Below are 26,815 nucleotides of genomic sequence, written 5' to 3'. Positions count from 1 at the left end.
TCACATTATTAAAACATATTTATTAATACAAGCTCAAACATTGCAAAAATATATATTCACATAATTACAATTTACAATTAGCTACTTCATTACTTTCTTACATCTGTCTGTAACATCATAATGCTAGAACAGCTCTTCCATGGAGATATTTACTATACATTTTTCGGATTGATCTCTCCTATTATTAAGTTGAAAACTGTGCAAAATTTCCTTTTCTTAGTAGATAATCCAATACAAGAGATTTAATATTTAATATGTCATTTTAGTTCTCATGATTTTTGGAAAAGCCAGTCCAGGTGAGGTGTCCTCTGTTAACATGGTGTCTATCAAGAGCTGAGAAGCTGTACAAGTGTTTCCAGGCACTTTATGTGGTATGTTTCTTCTTGACTTTCTTGTGGCTGTTGAAGACCTAAAAGGAAATGCATTAACTTTTAAAGTAACAGATAAATGTCTCAACTGAAAAGAGAAATAAAAGCCAAACTACTTACGCTGTCATATTGTTGTGAATAGTTACAATTCTGATATTCCATTAGTCATAGTAAATTAAAATACATTTTTCATCAAAATCTGACAGCTGAGTTTGAACCTGACCTAGGAATGCCTACACTGACTAGCAATGCCTCTCCAGAGTTTCTAACACTGGTTTTCCCAGTCCTAGCTGGTTATGCTAAAATTTAAACCGAGGTGCCACACTATTCTACAAACCTTTCTTGTTTATTCAATACATTTAGACAATGTTACAATATTTTACATAATACATAGAGCCTTACAAATCTATGTGAATGGGTGAGAAGTGCATCGGTCTTTCATACAAACAATGCCTCATTTGATATTCCCTTCTATCATTTAGAGCAGGGGTGTCCAAGCAGGCAACTTTTAAGACCTGTGGACTTCAATTCCCAGAGCTGCTTGGGGGGAATTCTGAGACATGAAGCCCACAATTTTTAAAGTTGCCAAGAATGGACACCTCTGATTTAGATCATGTTGTTTCTAAACATGCCGATTATGTTACACATAGAAGGGTACATGTTTGAAATCTATCTGTTCTAGAACAGAAGTACTTTTGGCTATCCCAGCAACTGAACATTCCAGGGTTTGTTCATAGTTTGCGAACTTTTAACTCACTGTTGATTTGTATTATATTATACATTTAGTATATCAAATAGGGCACAAGTCAACATTTTAAAAAAGTGTTTATTTTTATAGAAGAGATTTAACACGTTTAATTCTTTTTTTAAAAAAATGGCAATTGTTTTTGTCCTAGAATTAAGCCTCTCTGTACATGAAAATTCTATTTTCTTCCTTGCACAGGCATTAAATTGAGTTGGTGTACACAAGCTTTTGTGTACAACTCATTATGACTCAATGAGAGTGCTGCTTGTGCTAATTATATCAGGGTTTTGTTTGTTTTTGTTTTTGCTTCACTATACAGTTGTTTCACTTTGTAACTAGCTTGGATGTAAATCAAGATAATCCACAACTAGTTCTCTAGAGAAGGCTATACAAGCTGGCTTTTGAAATAATTATCTTGATATCCTATTTTTTTTCTTTTACTGAAAGAAGTTTTATGGCTGAATCAAGAAATAGATGTGAAAATAAATCAAGAGTGTCTCAGAACATGAAATACTCCTAAAGGATATACACCAACCAAATCATAATGCTCAGGAATATCCATGGGAAACCACAGATTTCTCTACTATAAAATGCAATGTTATAGGTTACATCTATTTTCTTCTTTTTTTTAATTATAGACTGCATTTCTCTAAAAGTTTAATCAATATATTGTAAAGAAAAATCTCATTAAACTATGAAAACATATGTAATATTCAGCTCATCTAGAACAATTTAACATTTTTTCCTGGAAAAAACTTGGGGGAAAAAACTTGGGAAAGCTTAATTGGCTTTTTATCTAGTGAATTATCCAAAATTACTTTCCAGCTGTGCTGATATTAGCCTGGCAATTTCCTTTATTTTTACTGTCTTCCAGATAGGAGCTTCACTCACTGGCAACAGCCAGGAAGCAACCTTTTTTTGTTGTTGTTATACTTGAATAATAAATGCAGCTGGATAATCCTGATGCCCATCGCTAGCAAATGCATTCTACCTACAATTTTCATTTTATTACTAACTTTGAAGATTTGCAAAAATTATAGCTAAAACTTTGCGCCTAATGATTCAACTTCCTTGCTTATTTCCCATCCCACTAACATCTTGCCTGTAGGACATACCAGTGCCATTTCCCCAAAAAAGGAATCTCCAAATCATACATATTTCTCTTTATCCCTCTGTCCATCTATCCTCCATCCAAGCAAATAGACTTTAAAACAGGGCTGTCAAACTCGCGGCCTGGATGCATCACACGCTGGCCACACCCACACCCGGTTTAACGAAGGGGGAAAAAATTGTGATATGTCACATAATGACACCGTGACGATGAGAGTTTGACACCCCTGCTTTGAAAAGTAATATCCAGAAATCATAAAATGTTTAGAAAGTTGCCTTTTCCTTTGAGAATTTCCCCCTGCCTACCTGCACCCCCAAAACACCACTCATGCAATCCCAGTATTCTATTCTTGGGCAAAGTTGAAAATTAAACACATATTCACGTATCAAATGTTATTCGTTTGAGATGGAAACTGAACTTGTTAATAACATACATTTCTTTTCCGACATAAAAGCTTCATCCACCCTTCTTTTTATCGATGGATTCTTCAAAGTCACTTTTGCCTGTAGCACAAAAAAGAAAAGAAAAAGAATAATTCAATGTTTGTTAATTCCCTTGTGCTGATGCTGTTCAAATTATTTCGTCTTACTCCTTCCTTGGCAGTGGGCCATGAGGCTATGACATTCAATATGATATTAAGAATGCAAAACATGAAGGTACTTCTGTAAATTGTTTGATGGAGGAGGGGTGAGTGCAGGGTAGAACAGGAGAAATAACACAATAAAAAGGGAAAGTTTTTTTTTTCTTTCAAAAATAGCTGTTTGCAATACTCAGCATAACAGAACGCTCCCTATTGAATATGAATCTGCCTTACAACCAGCACAATACTCCAGAATAAGCATAGGTTTTTTTTTTACATTGTAACAAAAACTGTGTTTTAAAGATAGTTTTATGCTGTGATATACCCATGTTAATTTGCCAAATGAATGTATAATGCAGAAACTTAGTGCAAAGGAAAGTTATTTTTTATGAGACGGAAAAGAAAAAATATATGATTTAATCAAACACATTCTAATGATCACCTGCATTCATAACTATAGTAACAGCTTCATAGACTATGTTCAGAACAGGAATGTAGGAATAAGAAAAATAAATACGAAAGATTTCTGTCATACTCTAATGCAGTAGAGCTTTTTTTTAACCTTGGCAACCTGAAGGTGTGTAAACTTCAACTCCCAGAGTACTCCAGACAACACTGCTGACTAGGGAATTCTGGAAGTTGATGTTCACACATCTTTAAGCTGCCAAGGTTGAGAAACACTGCTCTAATGTAAACCAGATAATGCTGAACCTGGATTTTGACATTCATTAGTGAGTAATGGTTGTAGAGAGTGAGAGAAATAGAATTGTAAAGCTACAGAATAGGATAGATATCTTTCATCTAATAAAGCCTTGATGGAGCTTCAATTATCTTGAACCCACAGCCATAATCTTATTGTCACGTACTGTAGAAAGTATTTTTAAGGGAATAGTAACCTAGTGTTTTTTCCATCTTGAATGCCAGAGAAGATGTGACACTTGGTTGTTGTTTTGTTTTTTTAGCTCTGGAGTATAACAGAATATTTACAAGCATTCTTCTTCTTCTTTAAAATAAGAAATAGTTGAAGAAGAGACAGTAGAGATAGAAATTCCTTATGAGAGAATGAGTGGAAAACACCAAACTGGATGGGGGGAAACATGACCTGACATTCATGGAAGAAAAGAACAGCTTATTTGCAAGATTTACATTCAGAGAAAGATGGTCTGCTTTCATGCATTACATAAAGAAAAAAAAATCATTTTTCTGTGACCTTTTTAATAATAAACATTTGAACTCAGAAAATATAAAGAGAAAGAGAGAGACTGTCTCAAGAATTTTCCTTTTTTTAAATTTAGTTTACTTATACTGAAGAACCAAAATAATTTTAAATAGTATGTTCTTGACTGAAATAGGACCTACCATTTTTGCTGCATGCTTTCATCTGCTACAGCATTGTCTTAGTCAAGAGGTGAGAAAGGGCTAATGGCAGATACATGACATCATTAATTCCTGATATATTATGAGAAACTCATCAAATTTGCAGACGACACCAGCTGACAGGAATAGCCAACACTCCAAAAGTAAGGCTTAAGATACAGAAGGATCTTGACAGACTTGAACATTGAGCCCTATCTAACAAAATGAAATTTAATGGTAAAAAAAGTATGGTGCTACATTTAGGCAAGAAAAACCAAATGCACAGGTATAGTACTTGGCACAATAGTAATAATATTGAAATCCTAGTGGACAATTAAATATGAGCCACCAGTGTGCTGCAGCTGCTAAAACAGCCAACACACTCCTAGGCTGCATGAACAGGGGGACAGAATCAAGATCATGTGAACTGTTAATGCCACTTTATAATGCCTTGGAATACTGCATCTAGTTTTGGTTGCCACAATGTAAAAAAAGATGTTGAGGACTCTAGAACAAGGGTATCAAACTCAATTTCACCGAGGGCTGCATCAGGGTTGTGTTTGACCTCAGGGACCAGGATGGGCATGGCCAAGGGAGGCATGTCCAGCTCAACCTCACTTGTGTTGGGGTTGCCTGTGGTGGTCCAAGCACTTTGCCAGCGAAAACGGTCTCCCATGCTCTGTTTTTGGCTACAACTGCCTCCTGCAGCCCTCTGCCAGCAAAAACAGAGCTCAGGGGGCTGTCTGAGGCCCCCTCAAACTCCGTTTTCACTGGCAGAGGCACCACAGGCCGGTCTTTCACTGTTTCTGGGACAGCCCCGTGGGCTGCCACAAAGCACCAGAAGGCAGGGAAAGAAATAATAGATAGAAGCTAGTCAAGGAGAGAAGCAACACAGAACTAAGGAGAAATTTAGGGTTAAACGTTAGAACAATTAATCAGTGGAACAACTTGCCTCCAGAAGTTATGAACGCTCTAACACTGGAAGTTTTTAAGAAGAGATTGGACAACTATTTATCTGAAATAGTATAGAATTTCCTGCCTGGACTAGAAGACCTCCAAGATCCCTTCCAACTCTGTTATTCTGTTATTATATGCATATGATGCATGCCTCAATTTATGCGCTTGTTTCAGATGTTGGGATATGACTATTTAACGGGGGATTTCTATCATATCATCACATGTGTGTCATCATTTCAACACTGCAGTTTGCTGCAGTTGCCACTGCACCTTTCCAACTCTTATATTCTTTGATTTGCTCAATTATTTCACTGATTATATTCAATGCCAATCAACTGTATTACTGACCATGTTATGAAAATGTAGGCTCGGTAGAATTGTGCTTATATGCATAGAGAGACTGATGCATTTGTGTGTACATTATTATACACATGCGGACTAAGAGATTAGTGCCTAATTGAAAATTGCAGTACTTCTGTATGAACACATCATAAATAAAATCCTCAAGCCTTTAAAACACTAACCTTCTGATAGTTGTGAAGCAAAGCCCAAATTGCAGATGCTCCTATTCTCCGAGCTGCAAGGCTATCACTTTCCAGACAGGCAGATAGCAACGCAACAGCTTTATCTAGGAGGAAGACAAAAGACCGCACATGTATCTAACCAAAGGCTATTATATCACAGTTTCAGCTTCTCCAATGCATTCTTGTGAGTAATTTCTCTCTTCCTGTGATAAATATTACGCCAATGCATATAAAAGTCACTTAAGGCTTATAAAAGTCACTACAATTTCATTTCAAGAAACTTCTATTCAAGAAGCTGTTGCATCGATATTAAAAAATAATCCTGATGGGATATGTGATATGGAACATACATGGGTGTGTATGCAGCATCAGTTGGCAGTTTTTTCACTCAAGTGTGTCAGTTTCTTTAAAAAGATGCCCAGAGATATTCCATGGATCACCTTTTCCCTTTTAGATCTAGGCTGCTGCAGATCCCTATTAAATATTGTAAAAAATCAATTTAAATGTAAGAAATAATGCCAAACTTTCAGGACTTAAGTTACTGGCTATTTTCTTGTGCTAATTATACTGTATATTATACATAATCTACATTTACTATTACATTTACTATATATTGAGGGCTATGATTAAGACACTGATGAGCATTATCCCTTCTCAGTATTAAAAAAAAGTCCTATAATTCTGCTTTCATGCAAGCTTTGTGATTATGCCTCTGGAAATTACCTTCTATTGTACTTGAGTTCTTATTATGATTTTGTTCAGAACATCAATTAGATTGACCTTTGGTATCTTTAAAAGATATTGTAACTGAATAATAAAACTTTTCCTTTCTTGGCCAGCACCATACATTTTTCCATCCACTGTCTTTATTTATAGGTCTTTTCTCCCTCCTTCTCACCTTCAACATAGCTGAGTGATGAAAATCTTGTGCGGTAGTCTACCAGAATAGTCAGACAAAGAAAATCTAGGATTATCTGATTCTAAAACTGAATCTTCTATAGTCACTGAAAGAACAATGTTCACAATAATATTTGAACTCTTTACTCTAGCATAATACTGTAGTTCTGAGCCTGAAATTATATACTAGGGTTATTTTATAAGCTCCAGCTTTCTCCCAATACTCCTGACTAGTTGCAATCTCATCCTGTATTTTTAAAAGGCCCTTAATTGGGAAGAATGGCTTAAAGACAGACAATAGGTATTTACCATTTGCTAGTATCTTGGGTTTGTTGGCTGGACTAAAGCAGATATTGTGCAGAATCAGAAGGATCATGTCTGGGTTGTTTCGGTGTTTATATTTGGCCATCTCTATAAGTTGATCCAAGCCACCATTCAATTTCATGATCATTTGCTGTCCATCTTCTCCAAATGATAAATTCAGTAAGAGTTTGATCCAAGCAATAGCCAGCATGCTGAGGCTTTTATTTCCTCCTTTTGGCAATGATAGCGACAAAAAATTCTGCAGAAAATTGTGCTAAAGTAGGAGAGAAAAAGATGCGATTATTAAGAAATTATTTTTCACAATCCATTGACAAAACATGTTACTCCCTACTTTGGGAAATATTGAGTAACCAATAAAGGAAAATATTTGTAGCTCGGGGTTGAAATGCAAGGTCCTTGGTGCTCTCTGAGTTTGATGGTTTTCCTGCAGATGTTTCATTTCCCAAACTGGATTACATCAGTTTGGGTAATGAAATGTCTGAAGAAAACAACCAAGCTCAGAGAGTACCAAGCACCCTTCAATATTGAATAAGACATTCCACTAGAACAGACGTGTCAAACTCACATTGTCACAGTGGTGTCACATGACATATTGGGATTTTTTTCCCCCATTGCTAAACTGGGCCTGGGTGTGACCAAGGCATGACGCATCCAGCCCATTGGCCAGGAGTTTGATAGCCCTGCACTAGAAATTTTGTTACATTTGAATAAATTAGCTCCTTTTGTTCTGAGTTATCCTAATGATAGCATGTTTTGAGATGAGGAAGTTCTGGTGCTCTAGGTATTGCTAAACTGGATTTTCCAAAAACCTGGCTAGTTGCTGTCAATGGATATTGGGAACTGTGGTTCAGTAACATCTGAGGAAAATTAAGTCAAGTAACAATACTTGAAAATGCACTGCTTTTTCTCAGTAATTTAAATGATGCCATTTATAAAATGAAAATAAATCCTCTTCTACTATCACTGTACAGTAATCAATAAAATATAATTATAATTATTTATAAAGTTGTATACAAAATACATTGTCACTCGTATTTTAATAATATCTGTTGCTTCTATGAAAACAAAACAAAACAAAAGTCAGGAGTTAAAGAATCATAAATAGGATGTAAAAACAATTTGAGATTTTTTTCTTCTTCAAAATATTGTATTTTTTTCTTATGCACAATGTAACAATTTGTCATCAATTTCTTAAACATTCAGTTTAAGAAACACTGCCAGTAAGGAGCGACAGCATGCAAACTCTGGTGTTCTACAAAACATTTGAAGAGCTTGCACAAAGTCTTTAGGAAAAGGAAGTACACTTCTGGAAGTTTGTTTTGTCTAGGAGAAGCTGACACCGACAAAAAAGACCACTGGGAGATATAGAAGCCATAACAGATACTCACGCACTGTTATAACATTGTTATAGCTTCTGCAACTGTGCATAAAATTGTTGCCTGTTCCTACTACAGAAAAAAACCTCAATAATACACAAAATGTTGAAGGCTCTACATTGCCAGATGCTTCCTGTAGATATTTTAAAGCCAGCTATCTTCAGTAATATATATGTCCTGAGCCTGTCAGACATGTGAAATTAAGCATCCATTAATTAATTTAAAAGCCTCCAAAAGGAAACTTCCTTTAGATATCAACATGTATATTAAGCTGCTGTCAGGAAAAGCTATGCAGATAGGCAATTGCTCCAACAAACTACAAGCAAATTTCTGGGCGTTCAATATATCCTGGCTCTACTTGAAGCTGCCAAAAGCTGAACTGAGGGATTTCTTGTACGCAAGCGATTTGCTCAACAACTAAATTTTCTGCTAGAAAATTAAAAAGCAATCCATGTATATTTTTTCCATCTATCAGTTATTCTAAATGGTAGATGGATACAAATGAAATGAAATAGGTTTCTAGATAATTTTATTACCCAAAGTCACAGACCAAATGTAAAGCAGTTATGAAAGTTGTTGTGAAAAATTCGCTTTCTAACTGCAGGACTGGAAGCTGAACCAAAGCATTTTGGGGTAGGGTGGGGTAGGGTAGGGTAGGGTAGGGTAGGGTAGGGACGGGGGAAGGAAGGAAGGAAGGAAGGAAGGAAGGAAGGAAGGAAGGAAGGAAGGAAGGAAGGAAGGAAGGAACTATCCAAAATAAAAGCTGGTAGAGAATAATTCAGTCATTTTTAATTAGTGATGAAAATATTAACAGTTCTGCATTATTATTGAAGTCTAAATCTAATTCGTTCTTTCTAGCAATGGTTGTTGCCTTTTAAAGCTCCTTTTAAGACTAGCAAAGGACTTTTAAATTCTCCCAGCATTGCATCTTTTCAATTTAAAGCACTTATGTGATTTTTTTTAAAAAATGTGTCATGTAATGATTTACTGCTTTACTACTTACATTGCTCATGCATCTGTTATGATTTTTAAATAGTTTCTCTCTCTCTCTCTCTCTCTCTCTCTCTCTCTCTCTCACTCACACACACACACACACACACATAGTGTTTTGCAATATTCTACATTGCAAAATATAAATGTTAACCTCTCAATCAATCCTGAACATTGAAAAGCTAATGCAATTATCCTCATTCCTTTTCATCAGGGTAGATTTAACTTTTTAGGCAATGTTTCTATGCATATGGAAAAAGGTGGTGAGAAGAAACAAAGGGCGAGGTTCTGCCTTCTCCAGTTGGTGTGCCCAATCTGAGGAGAGGAGTTCCTTTCTTCAGAGCTCTAGCAACAAGATACATGGCTGTGGGACTGGATGGTGTCATCTGTTTCTGTGAACAGCCCACTTTCTTCATAGGTAACAGCTATAATAACAACAAAACATTAACAACCACTATCTTGTTGGTTGCTTCCTTTGTTCCCCCATGCTCTTTCCTTTTTGATGTCACTCTTAATCATAAACTGAGGAAAAGAGCTAGCTATTTATATTATAGTATTATTCCTACCCATACAGAAACTTCTGGCTTGGGTTTTTTTTTTTTACAAAAAGGGCAGAGTTCATGCCTTGCATTTGGGAGCTTTAAAAATAAAGTGGCAGGCTGGGGGCAGACAATGTCTTATTGACAAAGGCCTTTGGGAAAGTTTCTAACATATGCAGGAAGTGACTTTGCCATTCAAGGAAGAATTGCTGCCTCAACACAACCAATCATTTCTGAGGAGCGCTTTATTCCACAATTTCATCTCAGAATAACCACCTTGTCATGAAGAAAAGAAGCAAAGAACAGAGGAGATATTTCCCCCACAAGAGGCGCTTCTGACATATGACAAATTATACTGACAATGCGTATAATTTATCCCTAAAGCGTTAAGTCATGTACAAACGATGTCAAAATGCTTACATTAAACATGCAGGAATGGACATTTTGCTGAGTTAAGAAGCAGAAATATTAACTAAAAAACAGAACAGAGGAGACAGCTTTTCTATTACTCTTTTATCAGCCAGTAATCTGGTCGATTGAAACATGCATTTGGATGTGATAATATCTACAAGCTCCATCCACAGAAATCAGTGATGAAAAACTATGCATAAATACACACTTGTATTATTAATCAGTGATTACAACTAAGCCAACGTTGCAGTAATAATCCCTACAGTTGTGACTATTGAGTATTCAAAGGTAAGAAAGACCATTCATTAAGAATCCATAGATGGAATAACTACATTATACTTACATACGAATGCATACACACACCCATACACACACGCATAATTGTGTTTCACATGCTTTGTGTTTGCTTGCACTAGAATTGTTTATTATAAACCTCAATCACATTTCACATTTTTTTCTGCTGTTCTCTTAACATCTTCCCTGAGCACTGAACAAAACCAAAGCCACTTCCTAAATGTTACCAGTGTATTCAGAACACTGAATGCCTACCTTCTGAAGAACACCTCTGCAGTCTTGAGATACAACCAGGTTTGCCAGAAGATTAAATGTCATCTGCTGAATGATGCCGTTCTCAGACAGAGTTTGAGTTGCTAACTTCATGATGTTATGCATAAGTGGGTTCCCAGCTGCCGTTCTTTGCGTTGTCTGGAAAGAGCACAAGCTGCTACTTGCCACGCAAAGGGAAGCACAGCCTTTAAAGATCAAAATGTTGTTACAGGTAAATATGAGGAGGGAAGAAAGAACTTTTTATTAAGTTGCCTGTTTGCCAGTAAACAATCTCATTCCATGTTAAAATAACAGTTTTCAAAAACCTACATTCCATGTTAAAATTACGATTTTCCCAAAAAGTTTTTGTTCTTTTTTGCTCAGGGTTATACTATGGAATTCTTGATGCTCTTTGAGATTGCAGATATTTCAATGTTCAACTAGGTAATATCACCAGTGCATATAACTCACATTGATTCTTTTTTTTAATCTAGTGTGTAATGAAATGCCTACAAGCACCAAACTTAAAAGAGCATCAAGAACTCAACAAAACTAATATATAAAACATTAAATCTCACAGAACACACTTTATTTTATCAACTATTACAGGAGTACAATGTTGATTAGACAAACGAATCTTGTTTCAAGCCTTTTCTCATCTGAAACCCACCCCTTTCTCTCATCTCCAGGCTTATGGGAAATAAATAGTTTATGCATAGTTACCCTTTCATGTGTATTTATTTCCTTCAACCTATACTATTTTTTAAGAGTTTTATTTAAAAAAAAAAACATACACAGATAAGGAGGGCGGAGCTGGCGTTGCAGCGGTACAACGCATGATCTTGATCCTCCAAGATCGCTGTCGATATCTCCACTGCTGGAGGGTCCCGAAAGACCTAAACCGTCCCGTAGAGACGGTGATTGATTAGGGCACGTCCTGTCGATCCCAGGGACATTACAAAGTCCCTAGTTGATCCAGGAAAAGCCCTTTTGCCAGCGGCGGAGAGGCAGCCATTCAAGCTGCTGAAGCTGGGACAGCTCCGGAATGGAAGAGATTGAAGGAAAGTGTGTCAGTTTGGTGAGATGACTTTTACTTATTATTGCTTGAAGAGAACATTCTTAAAGATTTAAAGTGAAATTAAAAGTGAAGAGAAAAGAGTTTAAGCAGCAAAATTAAGCTAGTTAAAGTGAAACTTTTTTCCTTTTCCCTTTTTATTGGAACTTTGAATTTGGTAAAGTTACTGAATTTTAAACTGGACTGGTTTCTTTTAAATTCTCCATCTTTGTTTTTATTTTTTTAACAATTTTTTGAAAGTCTGTTTTGATTAAGACTCTTCTTTTGGATTTGAGGTTTTTTTTTTCAAAAAAGAAGGAAGGATTCCATTTTCTCTTTTTGCTTCTGGTGTTGGATATGTGAGGGGGAGTGAAAGTGAAGGGGGAAAAAGTAGTGCTGCCATCTAGAGGCTTGGACATATTGTTTTTTTCTTTCCTCAGTTTGTTTTTGTACTTGTGCTATACTCAAGGACTCTAAGCTTTGCACTGGAAAAGATAGTGGGATGAGCATGGCAGATTGTTTATACAGGTGCCCATCTGTGAAACTAAATAATTAGAGCTTCGAGCTGAAGTTGAAAGAAAGAAGATTGAAGTGACCTTGAAAATACTGGAACTAGAAACATTGAGTTGATTTATTAAAGATCCTTGGATACTCAGCGGCAGTGGCTGGCTTAACTTTGGGTTATTTTTCATCTCCTTTTTTACTCCCCCCCCCCCACAAGTTAGATTTTTATATTAGGATTTTAACCTTTTATTCCAGAAGGTAAATCTTTTACTTCCTTTTTTTATCCTCTTCCTTTTCTCTCTTTTATTAAGAGAAATAATTGGATTAAGGTACATAAGTGCCTGAAGATTTTTCTTTTTCCCTTTTTCTTTGTTGGAGTGGCAATTGCCTGCCTGCACTCCTTTTTTTATTTTTATTTTTCCTTTTCTCTTTTTTTTCTCTCTCGCTCTACAGGTAAGCACTACAAGATGAGCAGAAAGACAACAGCACCAGCTTCCTCAGTACCAACAGCCTCTTCACCATCTGGAGGACAACGGTCAATACAGACAATCTTACAACAGGAGAAAAAGAAGGAAGTGACGTTACAGATGATTATGCAAGGAATTCAGAAGATTGAAAAGAGAATGGAGAATATTGAGCAAAGAACTCAACCTATACTATTTTGTTTGTTTGTTTTAAAAGTAATCAATTGGAAGAAAAGCTAGCAATAAATCCTTAGTTCCTTCATTTTAGATTCCATCATCTGGTTTTTTTTCCAAGCAGGACATTCCTTATGTTTTTTTCACTGGCTGTCATCTCCAGCTCTTTCTTCTAGCTATATTCTAACTACAGGCATGCTGGTATTTGTCATCTAAATGTACTATTAGAGGGAGTGATTCATGATGATTGAAAGATGTGAAGAAAGGAGAGCTTTCTTCTTTAAAACATAAAGTGATAGATCGATGGAAATCCAGACATCAGAAGCCTATTATGATGGATTTTTAAAGTAATGTGTGATATTTTGAAGAATATATGGCATATATTAAGCCATGCAGTAAGACATTTCTAACATCAGTTTTGGAATGACAAAAACTCAAATTATCTGGCATGAGTTCCTAATTCTTTTAAACCAGCATTTTCATACTTTAAAATATTTCTGGATGTTACCAGAAAGTTAAATGGTGAATATTTGGAGACACATACATATATGGGAGCTGACTTTTTTTAATAATCAGATTATAAAATCCAAGCTAGAGAAGAATTTAGGGATTATAATACTTGCCTAATCTTTCAAGTGAAATCATTCCAAGTTCAAATTCTGTGTCAAGATGTGAAAACTGCTCTACTACTGTGAAAACTTCTCTACTATTAATGACTTCTCACTGATGTATTTTTACATGGGGACAAGCATTTGCTGGGAGCTACAAGGAACTTAATTTAGTTTTGAGGGATAAACAAATTTGGTTTGCAGACACAGATCTTATTCATGGCTTTAACCCAAAAATCTCCTGGAAGCCTTTCCAAGGATCTGGCATGTCTAATGGAACTGATGGAGCTTTTTCCCTGGAATATATTACATCACAGTATAAGCTGCTTTTGAATATAGTCTCAGTTAAAAGAGAGAGTAATTTGTGTTGTGACAAATAGTGCAATGCTGCTGTCTGAAAACAAAACTGAAAACATGCCATGGGCATGTTCAACCTTAGACATGTGGAAGTATTTAGATTATCATACAGATATATAACTTAAAATGGAATATAATTTAAACTGAATTCAACTTTGATGAAATTGAGAAAATTAACACCATGACTATAAGGATGCACACGTGAACTTTTTCAGTTTTTCTACACAGAGGAATTAAGGCATTCCTGAAGATTTCCAAAGCTATTTTTAAATACAAACTCATTTGCTTTCTATTATAACTCATCATGCTTTGAATTAAATTTTGCACTCTCCTCTGTTACATTTTTGATGTCGATATACTCCCACAAAAGAACTTGCAAAGTTTTCTACATGAGTATTGCTAACATGTAATTTCTCTTACAAATTACCATGAATGATTGAACTAAGATTATTCACATTCCGTAGATACAGGAGATTCATGAACTATCCACCCACCTTAGTCACCGATTTATTTAAAAAAGTAAACCCTGAAACATTTTTAACTCAAATTGCCCACTGATTAACTATGAAAAACCAGTTTCTTTTGAAATGAAATGTTTAGTGCAGTCAGATGCTGTCACCAAGTGCCTGCATCTCTCAAGGGCAGCCATGTAAATGTCAAGAAATTTTAATATGCGATCGGTAAATAATTCTTCATGGTACTTTATGCCAACCTTCATAGAAAAGGAATATATTTGCTAAGAGGAAAAGAATAAAAGCAAATAGAAACTCTTTTTCTCTCACAGATGTACATCTACAATCAACTGTTTACAAGGTAGGAAGGCATGAGTGTTTCCATTTCTGTTGGAATACAGAGAGTCCTCCTTCAGCGACCACAATTGGAATTGGTGAAGTGTTGTTGGTTGTTAAGCAAAGTGAAATGCAACAGTGCTTATTGTCTTCCTTCAGCTTTCTTTTGCTTGGCAGACTTGTCCCTAACCCTAAGTTTGTCATCATCTTTGTAACTGTGAATAGTTGCAGACTCAGTTGCTAAACATGACTACCTATATATAATAAATCGAGGGAGGAGGAGAGAACTATCATTTGTGTAATACAAGGACTTGGAAAAGTGACTTTGAACAAAGATCTCGTTAGGCCTTTCCTTTCCTTTCCTTTCCTTTCCTTTCCTTTCCTTTCCTTTCCTTTCCTTTCCTTTCCTTTCCTTTCCTTTCCTTTCCCCTTCCCTTCCCTTCCCTTCCTTCCAGCTTTAATGGTCACTTGCTACATGCAGCAATGATTGGAGCATCACTCACCTGAAGGATAGTTTGCAGTGTAGGTACAAAGCAAATGCAAGGCTGCTTGCATCAAGGAATCGTCCATTAAAAGCCAAGGCCACAAAGAATGCAAAATAGGAATGAGATGAGTTCCAAGGGCTGCTGCCTGTCAAATAACGAGAAGATGTTGCAATACTGAAAGAGCTTTTGTAGGTGTGACTGTGAAGACAATGCAAAATCTAAGGGCTCATTGACCACAGACGGATCTTTTCCAACCTCCACAGTCTCCAAACATACATGCATGTCAACTTTGATGAACCAACCATTTTGGAAGTTGGTATCTATGCATTGAAGAGGATCCAAGTTGGAAAGGTAGAAACAGAGATGTTAATATTACTTGGGAGAAAATATAATTTCCTCTTGTGACATGAAAATTAACTAATGCCTCACAATAAACATACCAATCCCAAACAAAATACAAGTTCAGTTATATTAAAATAAGGGACCAAACTATCACTCACATCCTCAACTCTCTGGATATTCCTGAACAGTTACTATGACACAATCTGAAAGATAAATCACAAACTGGAAGATAAATAAAATAAGGCTGTTGGTTTTCCCCCCTTTGTATTTCTAAATAATCAATTTCCATCACCATTGCTACCCAGATGCTAGGCATCTATAAACAGTTGGATTAACAGAAAGTGAAAAGTGAAGGTCAAAAGTAGATTGCTCCCAATATTGCAAACAGTTACATCTCCAGCAAGGCAGGCCTTTTGCAAATTTTAGCTGAAGGGGAGGGGTAGACATTTCCCATGTCTCTTACTTTGCAGGCTTCATTTCGAAAGAAACAATTTCTTAGGAGCTGCATGGCAAGTTTTAATTCTCTGCTGAGGTTGTCTTCCTGGTAGAACAAAAAAATTGGTTTAGATCAATATACAAGCAGAATCTGGTTTATATAACACATACAGTTCTGCTTGCTTCTCCAGAACTAAATTCTGTAATAGCTTTGTACTGTATAGTATCAACCTAGTTAACTCTCAACTCTTTTTTCCCACCATGTATTCAAAATGGATGATGATTTATGTATGTATGTTTTGCCGCCATTTTGTATAACTTGGCACTTTTGGATGCTGCTATTATTATATTATTATTGTTATTCTTGAGGTGGTGTCATTGTTTCATGGGTGGTGTTTTTTCTTTTGAGACCATGCATGAATGTGTGTCATTGTGTATGACAATAAAGGTTATCTTAATCTTGATTAATTTAACCAAGCATGGACATAGCCAGTATCTAGAAAACAATATTTGCCTTTCATGCTGGGAAAAACCCTTTGAGGTTTAGTAGCCATCCAACCGAGGGTGAGACCATTCCATCAAACAAAGACAGATGCTACCCAAGATCTATTTTGGATTCTATAGAGCAAATCTACCGGTTGACAATAAAATAATTTTCTCTCAAAGGAACATTAAACAAAAAGGAACTAAAGCAATGTGATGAGTGAAAGAATATAAATACCCTCATTGTAAAAGGCTCACCAGAGGTCTGCTCTTTCTATTGACATAATTATACAAGTACATATTAAGATAAAGACTTTTCTAATTATACCAAACAAATTTAAAATTAAAATATTTAATACCATCTAAAAAGACTTGTTGATATAACATGGTGGCATATCCATCCAAGTAGGATTTATCATTCCTCTTTGTATAAAGGCTACAAAATAACTGATTAATATGTACATGGAGGCAGATTTGCTTGAATGGTATTCTAATCATTTCACATGGTTGCACGTATCACTTGAGAAACGTTAATTAGCAAGTTATGTTTTCAAGGGAATCGGAAGATATTCAGTTGAAATAAAAATTATTCTTATCCACTCCCTTTTTCAATAAGAGTCTATTCATTGACAGATATATACTTTGTAGTAAGCATCTTATGTGTTGATTTAGATAGTCATTTAATCAATATCAGAATAAGAATTTTGAAAATGAGAAGCGCAAGATTTTAATATATGCCCTTAAGGTAAGTGATTTCCTCCATCCTTCTTCTTTTCCCTCTGGAGCACACTGGATACTGTGTTAGATTTAGGAAAATAAAACACCATGTAAATATTTCTATCCAGCCCTTTATTGCTGATACAATATAATATAAGGCAGGGGAAGAGGCTGCTTAACTTTTCCATACCTGAGAATGCCTTACAGGCAGATTTTGTGCTTTCTCCTACTTATGTTCAAACCTACCTTAGAAGGTCACCTAGGTGAAGTAGTAGGTAAGAGGGATTACAAGCATCTTCTGCACCATCTATTATTTCTATTTTTCAAAGCATTTGCCCCACAGTGTAACAGTTAACCTTTAGTGCTTGATATTCAGAATCAAATGGAAATTTGAATATGCACTCCTTTGAAAGCAAAACATTTGAAATTGAGACATCATGTCTGAGTAATGCTAGAAATTGAGAAGTTCCAGAGGGAAACATAATTCTTAAGGAAGCAGTCTTAACAATTATACAACAACTGCAGTCCTCCAGATAAAGTGAACCACAACTCTCATCTTCCTAAACCACCATTTCCATCCAGTGATGATGATACAGGATGCTGCACACACACACACACACACCAAGAAAAAAACACTAAAGCAGCAGCATTCTGTTTTTCCCAGAGGTGTGGGATTCTCATCATCCCCAGCCTATTATAACATACATATACAAGAGTATAAGTCTCACTAACTCATCTGTACACAACAAGGATATAAAATGGATAGGAAGAACACCACTCACACATTCAACCATTTTTACATCAATATGGTTAAAATACCTTTTTTCTTTGGATTGCTTTTCCAAGCTTCAAGGACGCTAGATTCAGTTCTGTATAAACATGTTTCATCTGTTCCAAGCCAGTCTCGATGAGGTTGGCTATAAAGAAAAAATATGCATTCTATTAATCAATCTACTCAAAATGTGCAATGGTCAAATGCATACTTGGGCCAATGAGCCAATTTGGACTTGATAGATTGAAGATCTGATATTGAATAAGCTGAATTATTCATTAGCAAAATTTTGACAAATGTAAATAATAAAAATCATGTTACATTCAGATTTGCTTCTTTATTTTGATTTGGAAACATAAAATACTTGTCCTGGGGATAATGTACATTAATTGTTTTGGAAGAATCAAAACATTTTCTTACACTGGCATCTATCCAGCCAGTATCACTTAATTGTAGACAAAGAAAGAAAGGTTATGGACATTTTTCCAAATTTCTTTCGTTTTTTCTTTGTAACAACTGGCCAGGCCTCTTGGAGACATTATTTCTGTAAAGTTTTGTATTTGCCAGGTTTTCCATGATGGTTTTACTCCAAATATCAAAAGAATTCTATTGGCATTGCTTCCTGCAGTCATTACCCTGTATCTATAAACAGCTAATACCAGGATAGAGAAGAAGGACACGTATATTCCGGTCGGTTGTTCAGGTGTATAAATCCAAAAGAAGCTGTAATAGGAATCATCAGCTTCTCATCACTAATCTCACTTAAGACACCATCGGTTGAAAATGGGCCATAATGATGGCAATGATAATCTATTCAATGCACACAGCAAGAACATCCCTGGCAAAACAAGAACCTGCTGTTGACTCTCAGGTTCTTAATTTCCCTGACAGTGAACGTAACCAGCAAACCATCATCCATATCACAAGAAACAGACCCAACAACAGCTGGACATACAAAGCTATTACAATGGGGTCATTCTTTCTCTTTAACTACACAGTGAATGACACCTGCTTTAAAATCCCCAATTTTTAGGTAACATCTCACCTTCCAGGGCACATTTCTGGGCACTTCTACTAACAGCTAAAAAGGGAAGCAAGGCACTGGCAGAAACTTTTTTTACCATATCTTGAAAAGAGTTTACTTCATAGGTCTGTGAAAAAAGCAGAATGGGTTATCAAAAATAAATATAAGATTCCCGATATGCAGAAATTTCCACATTATGCTTTTGTAAGAATTGATTTGAATTCCCTTTATTGATCATCATCTATATTTAAATGAAACATTTAGGAGTACACATAAAATAATAGACATGCAATTGAAACATAATAATCTACTATTGCTCTGTGGGAGAGATGGAAAGTCTCTAAATTTGATTAAATAAACCAAAACTAAAGACATGGGTTATGTTAAATTCCTATAAGATAGCACCATGATGGCAAACCTACGGCACGTGTGCTGGAAGTGGCATGCAGAGCCATTTCTGTTGGCACACAAGAGGTCACCCGGAAGAGACCCACTGCGCATGCGCGGGCACCCCTGTCAGCCAGCTGATTGTCGGGGATCTGCTGCCATGCGTGGGGCAAGACACATGTGCATGCGCAGGGTGCACGTGGGGGTCACACATGCATTGTATCATGGGTGCAGGCACGTGACATGGAAAAGGTTAGCCATCACTGAGATAGCACATGGTGAAGGGGGTCTCACCATGGGCAACTCACCTCAGCCAATTTGCTGCGGGAGAGCTTGCCACGGAACAAGAGTGACACTAATATTGAAGAAATTGTGGCATATAATCATTAAAGAAAGAATGGCAAAGGACAACAAAATGAAAAGTGAATGACAAAAATAAAAATATTTTTTTAAAATATTTTAAATTGAATTGAATTGCTGAGTTGTCCTGCAACAACTTGTCCATTTTAATAAGTTGTCCCACAGTGAGTTGGCTGTGGCATATTAGTGAGTTGATCATGGTGAGTTAACCAGAGCAAGTTGGCTGCGGCGCAGTGTACCCCTCAAGAAAGATCCACATATTTTTTAAAAAAACCCACTCTTTGTCATCTTCTTCCTCTTCTTTTTAACATTTAATAAGCAAGGACACGTTTTTCATTGTCAGAGCAAAAAAAATGAGAAAGACTGGCTTCAGGATCCAGATTTGTCATGAATCAGAGGTTCAGCATCACACTTTCTGACCAGTTCTAAGAGAACTGGTAGCGAAAATTTTGAGTAGTTCAGAGTACCGGCAAATACCACCTCTGACTGGAGATTTTACAGTATCCTTCCCCTGCCACGCCCACAGAACCAGTAGTAGAAAAACCTGCATCTCACCATTGTCCAGCATATAACTTTTATATACTGTTGTTGCTCTCTAGCCCCATCTAGTGGCTGGAGAGGGAAATATGCCCTAAGATACGATCTTTATATACTGTTGTTGCTTTTTAGCCCCATCTAGTTGCCAGAGAGACAAATACCTAATATATGATTTGAAGCTGACCCCACCCATTACCCATCAGCCTGCACTCTCAAAACAAGTGCACACCAGACTCCATTCCTTTTAGCATTTGGAGAAGGCAGAAGCACAAAGGAGAATCTATCTTAATCTGTGGCACATGGTCATCCAAGGACAAACCCACATCCCACGCACAGAGCATTGCTGGTGAGATTTAAATTGCTTGTATTTATTGTTATGTTCAGCAGTAACTCAATACTGTCTTATCTTGTATTTGGTTCTCATTGTATGCATTTCCCCAGTTTCACCATGCCCTGTTCCTTCAATAAAGCATTCAAGATCTACCCACATAGTCTCTTTTATTGGAAGATAGGTGGGTTTAACTGTATGTCAGGCTGCACACAGACTAACATGTAGTGAGGGCAGAACAAGATTCACTGAAAATTGAAAATTGTTTTTAGCCAGCTCTATTACAATCCAAAAACTATCTCTATTTTTCTTATGAAATCATACCTTGACAGACATATAATATTTTTTCTACAGTTAAAATTACTGGTGCCCAAACTGTTTATGTTATTATGGCTTACCTAATACTATATTATAGGGAAAAGAAAAGCAGATTCTTTTTTTCTCAATGTATTTGTCTCCCTTTATAAACTGATAAAGGACTGGCTGAATACTTTTTAGAGACATACTCAATTATTTCCCGCACTCAGTGTTGAACTTTAGAAGTTATTTTTTCTCCTTTATTTTAGGTACCTGCTTCTGATTTCTGTTTTGATTTTGCTACTCTAATTTTTCTCCCTGCAATTGCGTGCGTTTTAAAAACTAGCAAGTGAATCCATCTGCTCCAGTAGTACTGACATGCCCTTTCCAGGATCCTTCTTTTACATAGCTAAGATTTATTACCAAATTGTTGGTGTGACAAACAACACTTTCACTGCTTCCTCAAAAATTTCTTTCCAACCTCTCAGTTCTCCACACATTCTGGAATTGATTTGTTGAAATGTCATCATGAATAAAGGGTAACAACATCAAATCTCAATTCTAAGGCACGCCAGTTCAAAGGACACATAAGATGCAATGGTGACATTCACTATAATGATTTGGTGGGGAAAATTAAGCTGTATGAAGCTTTTAATTAAAAAAAAACACACCCTACTATTCTAGCAAGAATACATCATTGCTTAATATTTCATGTTTTTCATGTGATTTCTTGTTTTCCCATTCATTTATTACTGTGATCCACCATCTCCCCATTGCATGCCTTTTTATGTACAAATTGTATGGCACTAAAGTTGGCAGCAGCTAAAATAACTATTTCCATTGTAATAATTAGTTAGAGATGTTGTCTTCCTGGATAATTAATACCATGATTAGATTGAAATAGCACATACTGCATGTGGGATTTTTTTTTTTTAAAAAAGGAGGTTACGCTAATAGTAAAACAGAAACTGAGGAAATTGTTAGCAGTTCATACCAACAGAAAAAAAAAATTAAGAAGAGACTTGAGGCCACAGCTAGTTGAGAAATGCAAGATCTTAGGTAAGGTGTACTTATCTTTTTGACTTAAATTCTACTTGTCTGGTATAAATCATCAATTAAAGAAGTCAGACTGCAAATACAAGCATCAGCAGATAATACTAGAAACCAAATATAATGGCTTATAAAAGGGAAATAACAAATCTTACTATGAGTAACTCTCCTATTAATAGAATTAAGAACAGAAAAGGAGTAGCTAAATAAAGGCTTAGTTGACAATATATTTAAAACATTTTTTTCTCTACCAGTTCTAGAGCTGCTTTTCTTCTTTCTCTCCCTGCTCCTTTCCCAGTTTTCCCTCTTCTTCCCAGGACCAGTTTGCATCCATCCATCATCCCTAGAAACTGTTTTCTTCCAAAACTCTTGAATTTTGCATTTTGCTTACACAGGTAGTTCTCAATCTGTGGTCCGTGGACCTGGGGGCGGGGCATAATGTTGTCACATGGGGGCTGCAAAGGCTTGAAGAAATGTTATGATTTAAATCTTGAATTAAGACTTGAGGGTCTATGTGGCCACAAAAAATATTTAAAGGGGGTCTGTGGGGGGAAAAAATTGGGAACCACTGGCTTACATTCCTATAAGTTCTACATATAAGTCCTACAAGTTTAACACTCTGGGATGTAGATGTCTTAAACAACTCTGATCTTATTTGGCTCCTAATTGTGCCATCCCTATTATCTTTTTAACAAAACATCTGACAAATAAATAAACACCTCCTTAATTTAATCTTTCTTATCTTGACATGCATTCACACAGTGATTAAGATTAGAGGAAAATGTATGTGAATATCATTAGTTTACCAATCTACCTGAATGAGTAATTCACAAAGCTTGGTTACAGATGATTGGTTCTTCTTTTCATCAAGAAGGAAAGACACTGTTGGCTGATAGCAAGCGTCCTCATCATTGTTGAACTCTCTTTTCCCTTCTTCAGCAAAAAGAAGGGCTAAGAAATATAAGGAGGCCATACACAAACTCGGTTTTCTGGTAGAAAGATGGATACATTCACATAGTGTATCTAAAAGGTCAAAGAGAGTCAACTTTTATGATGCAGCAATTTCATAAATATTAAATGATGTGTTAGGATATGAAATGAACTAACAGAAACAAATACCAGGCAATAAGTAACAGGATGGTTATGTTGACTATATATCAACATATGCCCTACCACCCATATTTTATTTAAAACATTCATTTCAGTAAACTTTGAGCTGTGATGGAAGCCATTAACAGCTGAAACAAATTCTATAAAAATGTTTTATTCCAAGTCTGCATGTCTGTTTGGAGAATCAGAAAGAGAGGAAGCATTTCTAAATTAATCTGGGAGATAAAACCTTTTGTTCTGACAGAAAAAAGTTTAACATCAGCAAAGGATCCATGATAGAGACACTGAGTTATTCAAAAAAGCATTTCCTAAGGTGTGCCCAGTCAAATGTCTTTAGGAAGATGTCCGTGTAAACTGCAGGTGCCATCGTTACATCTTCCACATGTTAGCCTTTTATTATATGTATAATTGTTGATGATTTGTGTAAGTTGAAGGAAAATTTTTTTTAGTTAGCAGGATGGTGCTCACCTATAAACCTATCTCACTGTAGGCTTCTTGTGATCTATACTGTTTCTATGAAGCAATAAAATAATTGGTTTTTATAGTAAGAATCTAAGGTAAGAAATAATAAGGGTAAGAAAGACTCATTAAAGCAAAGGCAGGCAACTGGAGGCCTCAAGTTTGCATAAATAGCCTCCAGGCTATTTTTTTCCCGAGTCCCAAAGCCATCTTTGATTGTTGTACATCTGCCAGAAATTGGTGACATAATTTCTTGACATTATGGAATGAGTACATGAAAACACAGTTTCATATTCAACTTAAACTTTTCTTCCAATCCAGGAAGAATAAAGCCATGGCTCCACCTGCTTTTCATCATTATCTCAACCACAAAGTGTTACATGCAGCTCTTGGACATTACAAGACTCTTGATCTCTGCTATTGTTCAAGAAACGAAACCTCTGAATGATCTACCCATATTTCCCCCCAAATAAGACCCAGCCTTATTTTCTTTTGGGCCCCAAAATAAGCACTAGGGTTTATTTTTGGGGATGTCTTATTTTTTTCAAACAGGCAGCTCACAGGAGGTGGGGCAGGGATGATGCCATGCTAGTCCCCCTGCATGCTTTGCCCCTACCGTCCTGCATTGTCCTCCAGTGCTTCTCTAGTTTTGCCCATCCATGCTTGTTCACTTTATTCCTGCAGCGGGAAGGAGGCAAGAAACCCACTCGAGGCTCCAAGCCTCTGCCCATTGCTGCACCAAAATTCCAAACTTGACGAGAGGGGATTGATTTTTCTGCAGATCATTTCAGGAGGGTGCAGTGAATCCATTCAACAGACAGTGGGATGGAGTGGGTGGGCTCTTAATTACAGCTTATTTTGGGGGTAGGGCTTATATTAGGCACACTCTTAAAAATCAGGCTAGGGCTTATTTTTGGGATAGGGCTTATTTTCAGGGAAACATGGTACCTAAAGGGACAAAACCTCTGAATGAACTACAATCAAGAATAGAAACACAAACCTAATTCTTCACAGTCTCATCTCTGACTGGCGTTTCTGAAGCATACTATAATCCATGGTATCAAAACTAATAAGGGGAAGTCAAAGGCTTTACACTGTTATGCAGAACATTGTTTTAAAACCAGGTATTACCTATTACAGAAGCCCAATGCTTTGCTAACGCGACAGATACAAATGGTAGTGCACTATGACCACATTTCCTTAACAGTATAGCTAAAAAAACAAGTAGGTCTTCCCATGTTCGATGAACTGCAGATGATAATTCAGGTCCTGTCATGTAAACATAAAGGGGGGGGGGAGTAAGCATCTAAGTAAAAGCTCACTTTAAATGTTTAAATATAGTTAAAGACAACAAACTATCCATTCCACAAGAAGGACAAGACTTATATGCCACCCTAGAGGCAGGAAGATAACAAATATATATGGATATTCCAAAATTAAATTATGAAGCCACATTTATTAACATATACACAAATGAAGTTGGATATAAACTGCTTCTAATATTTGCTTTTTTATGTCTGTCTTTATTCAAATTTTTGTATTTCGCATTCACAGACTATGACTGTATTCACAGATTAATATCTTCAAGAGATAATTCAATAGATATCTTCAAAGTAAGTAAGCATATCACCTCATTCTTAAGTTCTTGAAAGTGTTGTACAATATATGGTAACAATGGCAAGCAACAGATCTACCTGGGACTCAAAAATCGTGCTTTGTTTCCTAGAAATTAAGTGGCAGTCTCAGTGCTATTCCCACTTAATTAACACAAAGCAAGAAGCAGTTTGTGCAAAAATAACTTTGTAAACAAGGGTAAGCAAAGAAGAACTGAAACAACATTTATAATGGACTGTTATGACTTTATTGGAAAGCTCAAATCCTTCCAAAAGGGTTCTGAGCTTGAATAAATCCTTATTTGAGACCAGAATATTAGAAACTATTTCTTCCCTCTATCTGCCATGAAAATCCTACCGCAAAAGGGGTTTTCTTGAAAGATTCCTGGAACCTCAGAAGATCAGATTCTTTTTAATGATTCTTTTCCTAAGGAGACCATGAATTCTATTTTTTTTTTTTTGGGGGGGGGGGGGGTGTCCCATCAGCTCTCCAGGCCATTGTTCCATCTAGCTCGATATATGACATACTATGTATAGGGATAATATAATCTTTCAGGTAAAAATGTTTCCATTCCTATTTGGAAATATTGAACAAATTCAACAAATATCACTGAAATATGGTGATATTTTGCTTAGCTTCCAGACTGTAGAAAACAAAATGTTGACATCAACTCATACAACTTTTATACATAATTTTCAGACATCTGCTCCTTACCTATGCTGTCCTTGGAGCTAAAGGAAAGAATCACGAAGAACTTTTCCAAAAGAGGCTTCAATAAATCATCTTGCAACACAAGATGAGTGTCCACCAACAAACATGACCTCAACAGTTGAGAAAATGATGAAACAAATTCCAGTAGAAATAAAATCTGCTCAAAAAGAACACAAAATTATTAGATTCTGATATTTGGATAACATTTGTACAACTATTTTTTTAAAAAAAACTTGATTCTGCCTTTATTATTTTTACACAGAAGTCAAAGCAGTGAACATATCCAACATATCTTCCTCCTTCTACCTCCTCCACAACCATAACTCTAGAAGGTGTCCCAAAGGTGCTTTCTTGAGAGGCAACTGAACTTTCTGGTTTTTCTTTTCTTGGAAGACATTTTGCTTCTCATCCAAGAAACTTCTTCAGCTCTGACTGGGTGGTGGGGAGTCAGAATTGAAGAAGCTTCTTGGATGAGAAGTGAAATGTCTTGCAAGAAAAGAAAAACCAGACAGTCCAGTTGCCTCTTGAAAAAGCAATTGGGACAACCATGACCTGAAGGATTGAGCATCTCCATAGACAATCCTACAAGGTGAATTGGGCAGAGAGTGACTGACCCAAAATCACCCAACTGGCTTTCATGTCTAAGGTGGTACGAGAATCCAGGCACCTGATTTCTAGCCTGATGCCTTAACCACTCATCCAAACATCTTTAAATAATCCTTAAAGCAATATAGGGCTGGCATTCTACCTTTAAAAGATAGGCATCTAATCCAGAATATATTTGGAATTAAAATCCACTAAAACTGCTAATTTACTAATGAAAAAAACTTTTATACTGTCCTATCACAAGACTTTGGTAATGTACATAATATCAGGAGTGGGATTCTACCGAATCTGTCTGGCTCTACAGAACCAGTAGCTCAGAAGAGCAGCAGACACAGAACCGGTTCTGTGTCTGCTGCTGTTTTGGCCCACCCGCCTGCATGGGCTGCTACCTGTCCTTTATTTCCTGCTTTTTCAACCACAGCTGC

The 26,815-nt window shown here is 36.4% G+C and overlaps 1 protein-coding gene across 1 annotated transcript in view; it reads right to left on the bottom strand.

Annotated features, from left to right (window-relative positions):
- RTTN (rotatin) overlaps nucleotides 1-26,815 on the bottom strand; it is a 107,236-nt gene continuing 80,421 nt past the window's right edge. Inside the window, exons 37-48 of the mRNA XM_026699448.2 lie at nucleotides 25,788-25,941; nucleotides 24,591-24,728; nucleotides 22,705-22,913; nucleotides 18,953-19,058; nucleotides 17,955-18,052; nucleotides 15,964-16,041; nucleotides 15,177-15,303; nucleotides 10,728-10,930; nucleotides 6,848-7,115; nucleotides 5,642-5,745; nucleotides 2,658-2,727; nucleotides 1-409 (exon numbers count right to left, since the gene is read on the bottom strand). Coding sequence (XP_026555233.2) covers nucleotides 327-409; nucleotides 2,658-2,727; nucleotides 5,642-5,745; nucleotides 6,848-7,115; nucleotides 10,728-10,930; nucleotides 15,177-15,303; nucleotides 15,964-16,041; nucleotides 17,955-18,052; nucleotides 18,953-19,058; nucleotides 22,705-22,913; nucleotides 24,591-24,728; nucleotides 25,788-25,941 — 1,638 coding nt within the window. The 3' untranslated portion in view covers nucleotides 1-326. The remainder of the gene's footprint in view (nucleotides 410-2,657; nucleotides 2,728-5,641; nucleotides 5,746-6,847; nucleotides 7,116-10,727; nucleotides 10,931-15,176; nucleotides 15,304-15,963; nucleotides 16,042-17,954; nucleotides 18,053-18,952; nucleotides 19,059-22,704; nucleotides 22,914-24,590; nucleotides 24,729-25,787; nucleotides 25,942-26,815) is intronic.

Source organism: Pseudonaja textilis, chromosome 3 (assembly GCF_049901715.1).
Source record: "Pseudonaja textilis isolate UNSWEBS1 chromosome 3, rPseTex1.2, whole genome shotgun sequence".
In the NCBI taxonomy this organism is placed as follows: Eukaryota; Metazoa; Chordata; class Lepidosauria; order Squamata; family Elapidae; genus Pseudonaja; species Pseudonaja textilis.
This window is presented reverse-complemented; position numbering and strand designations above follow the sequence as displayed.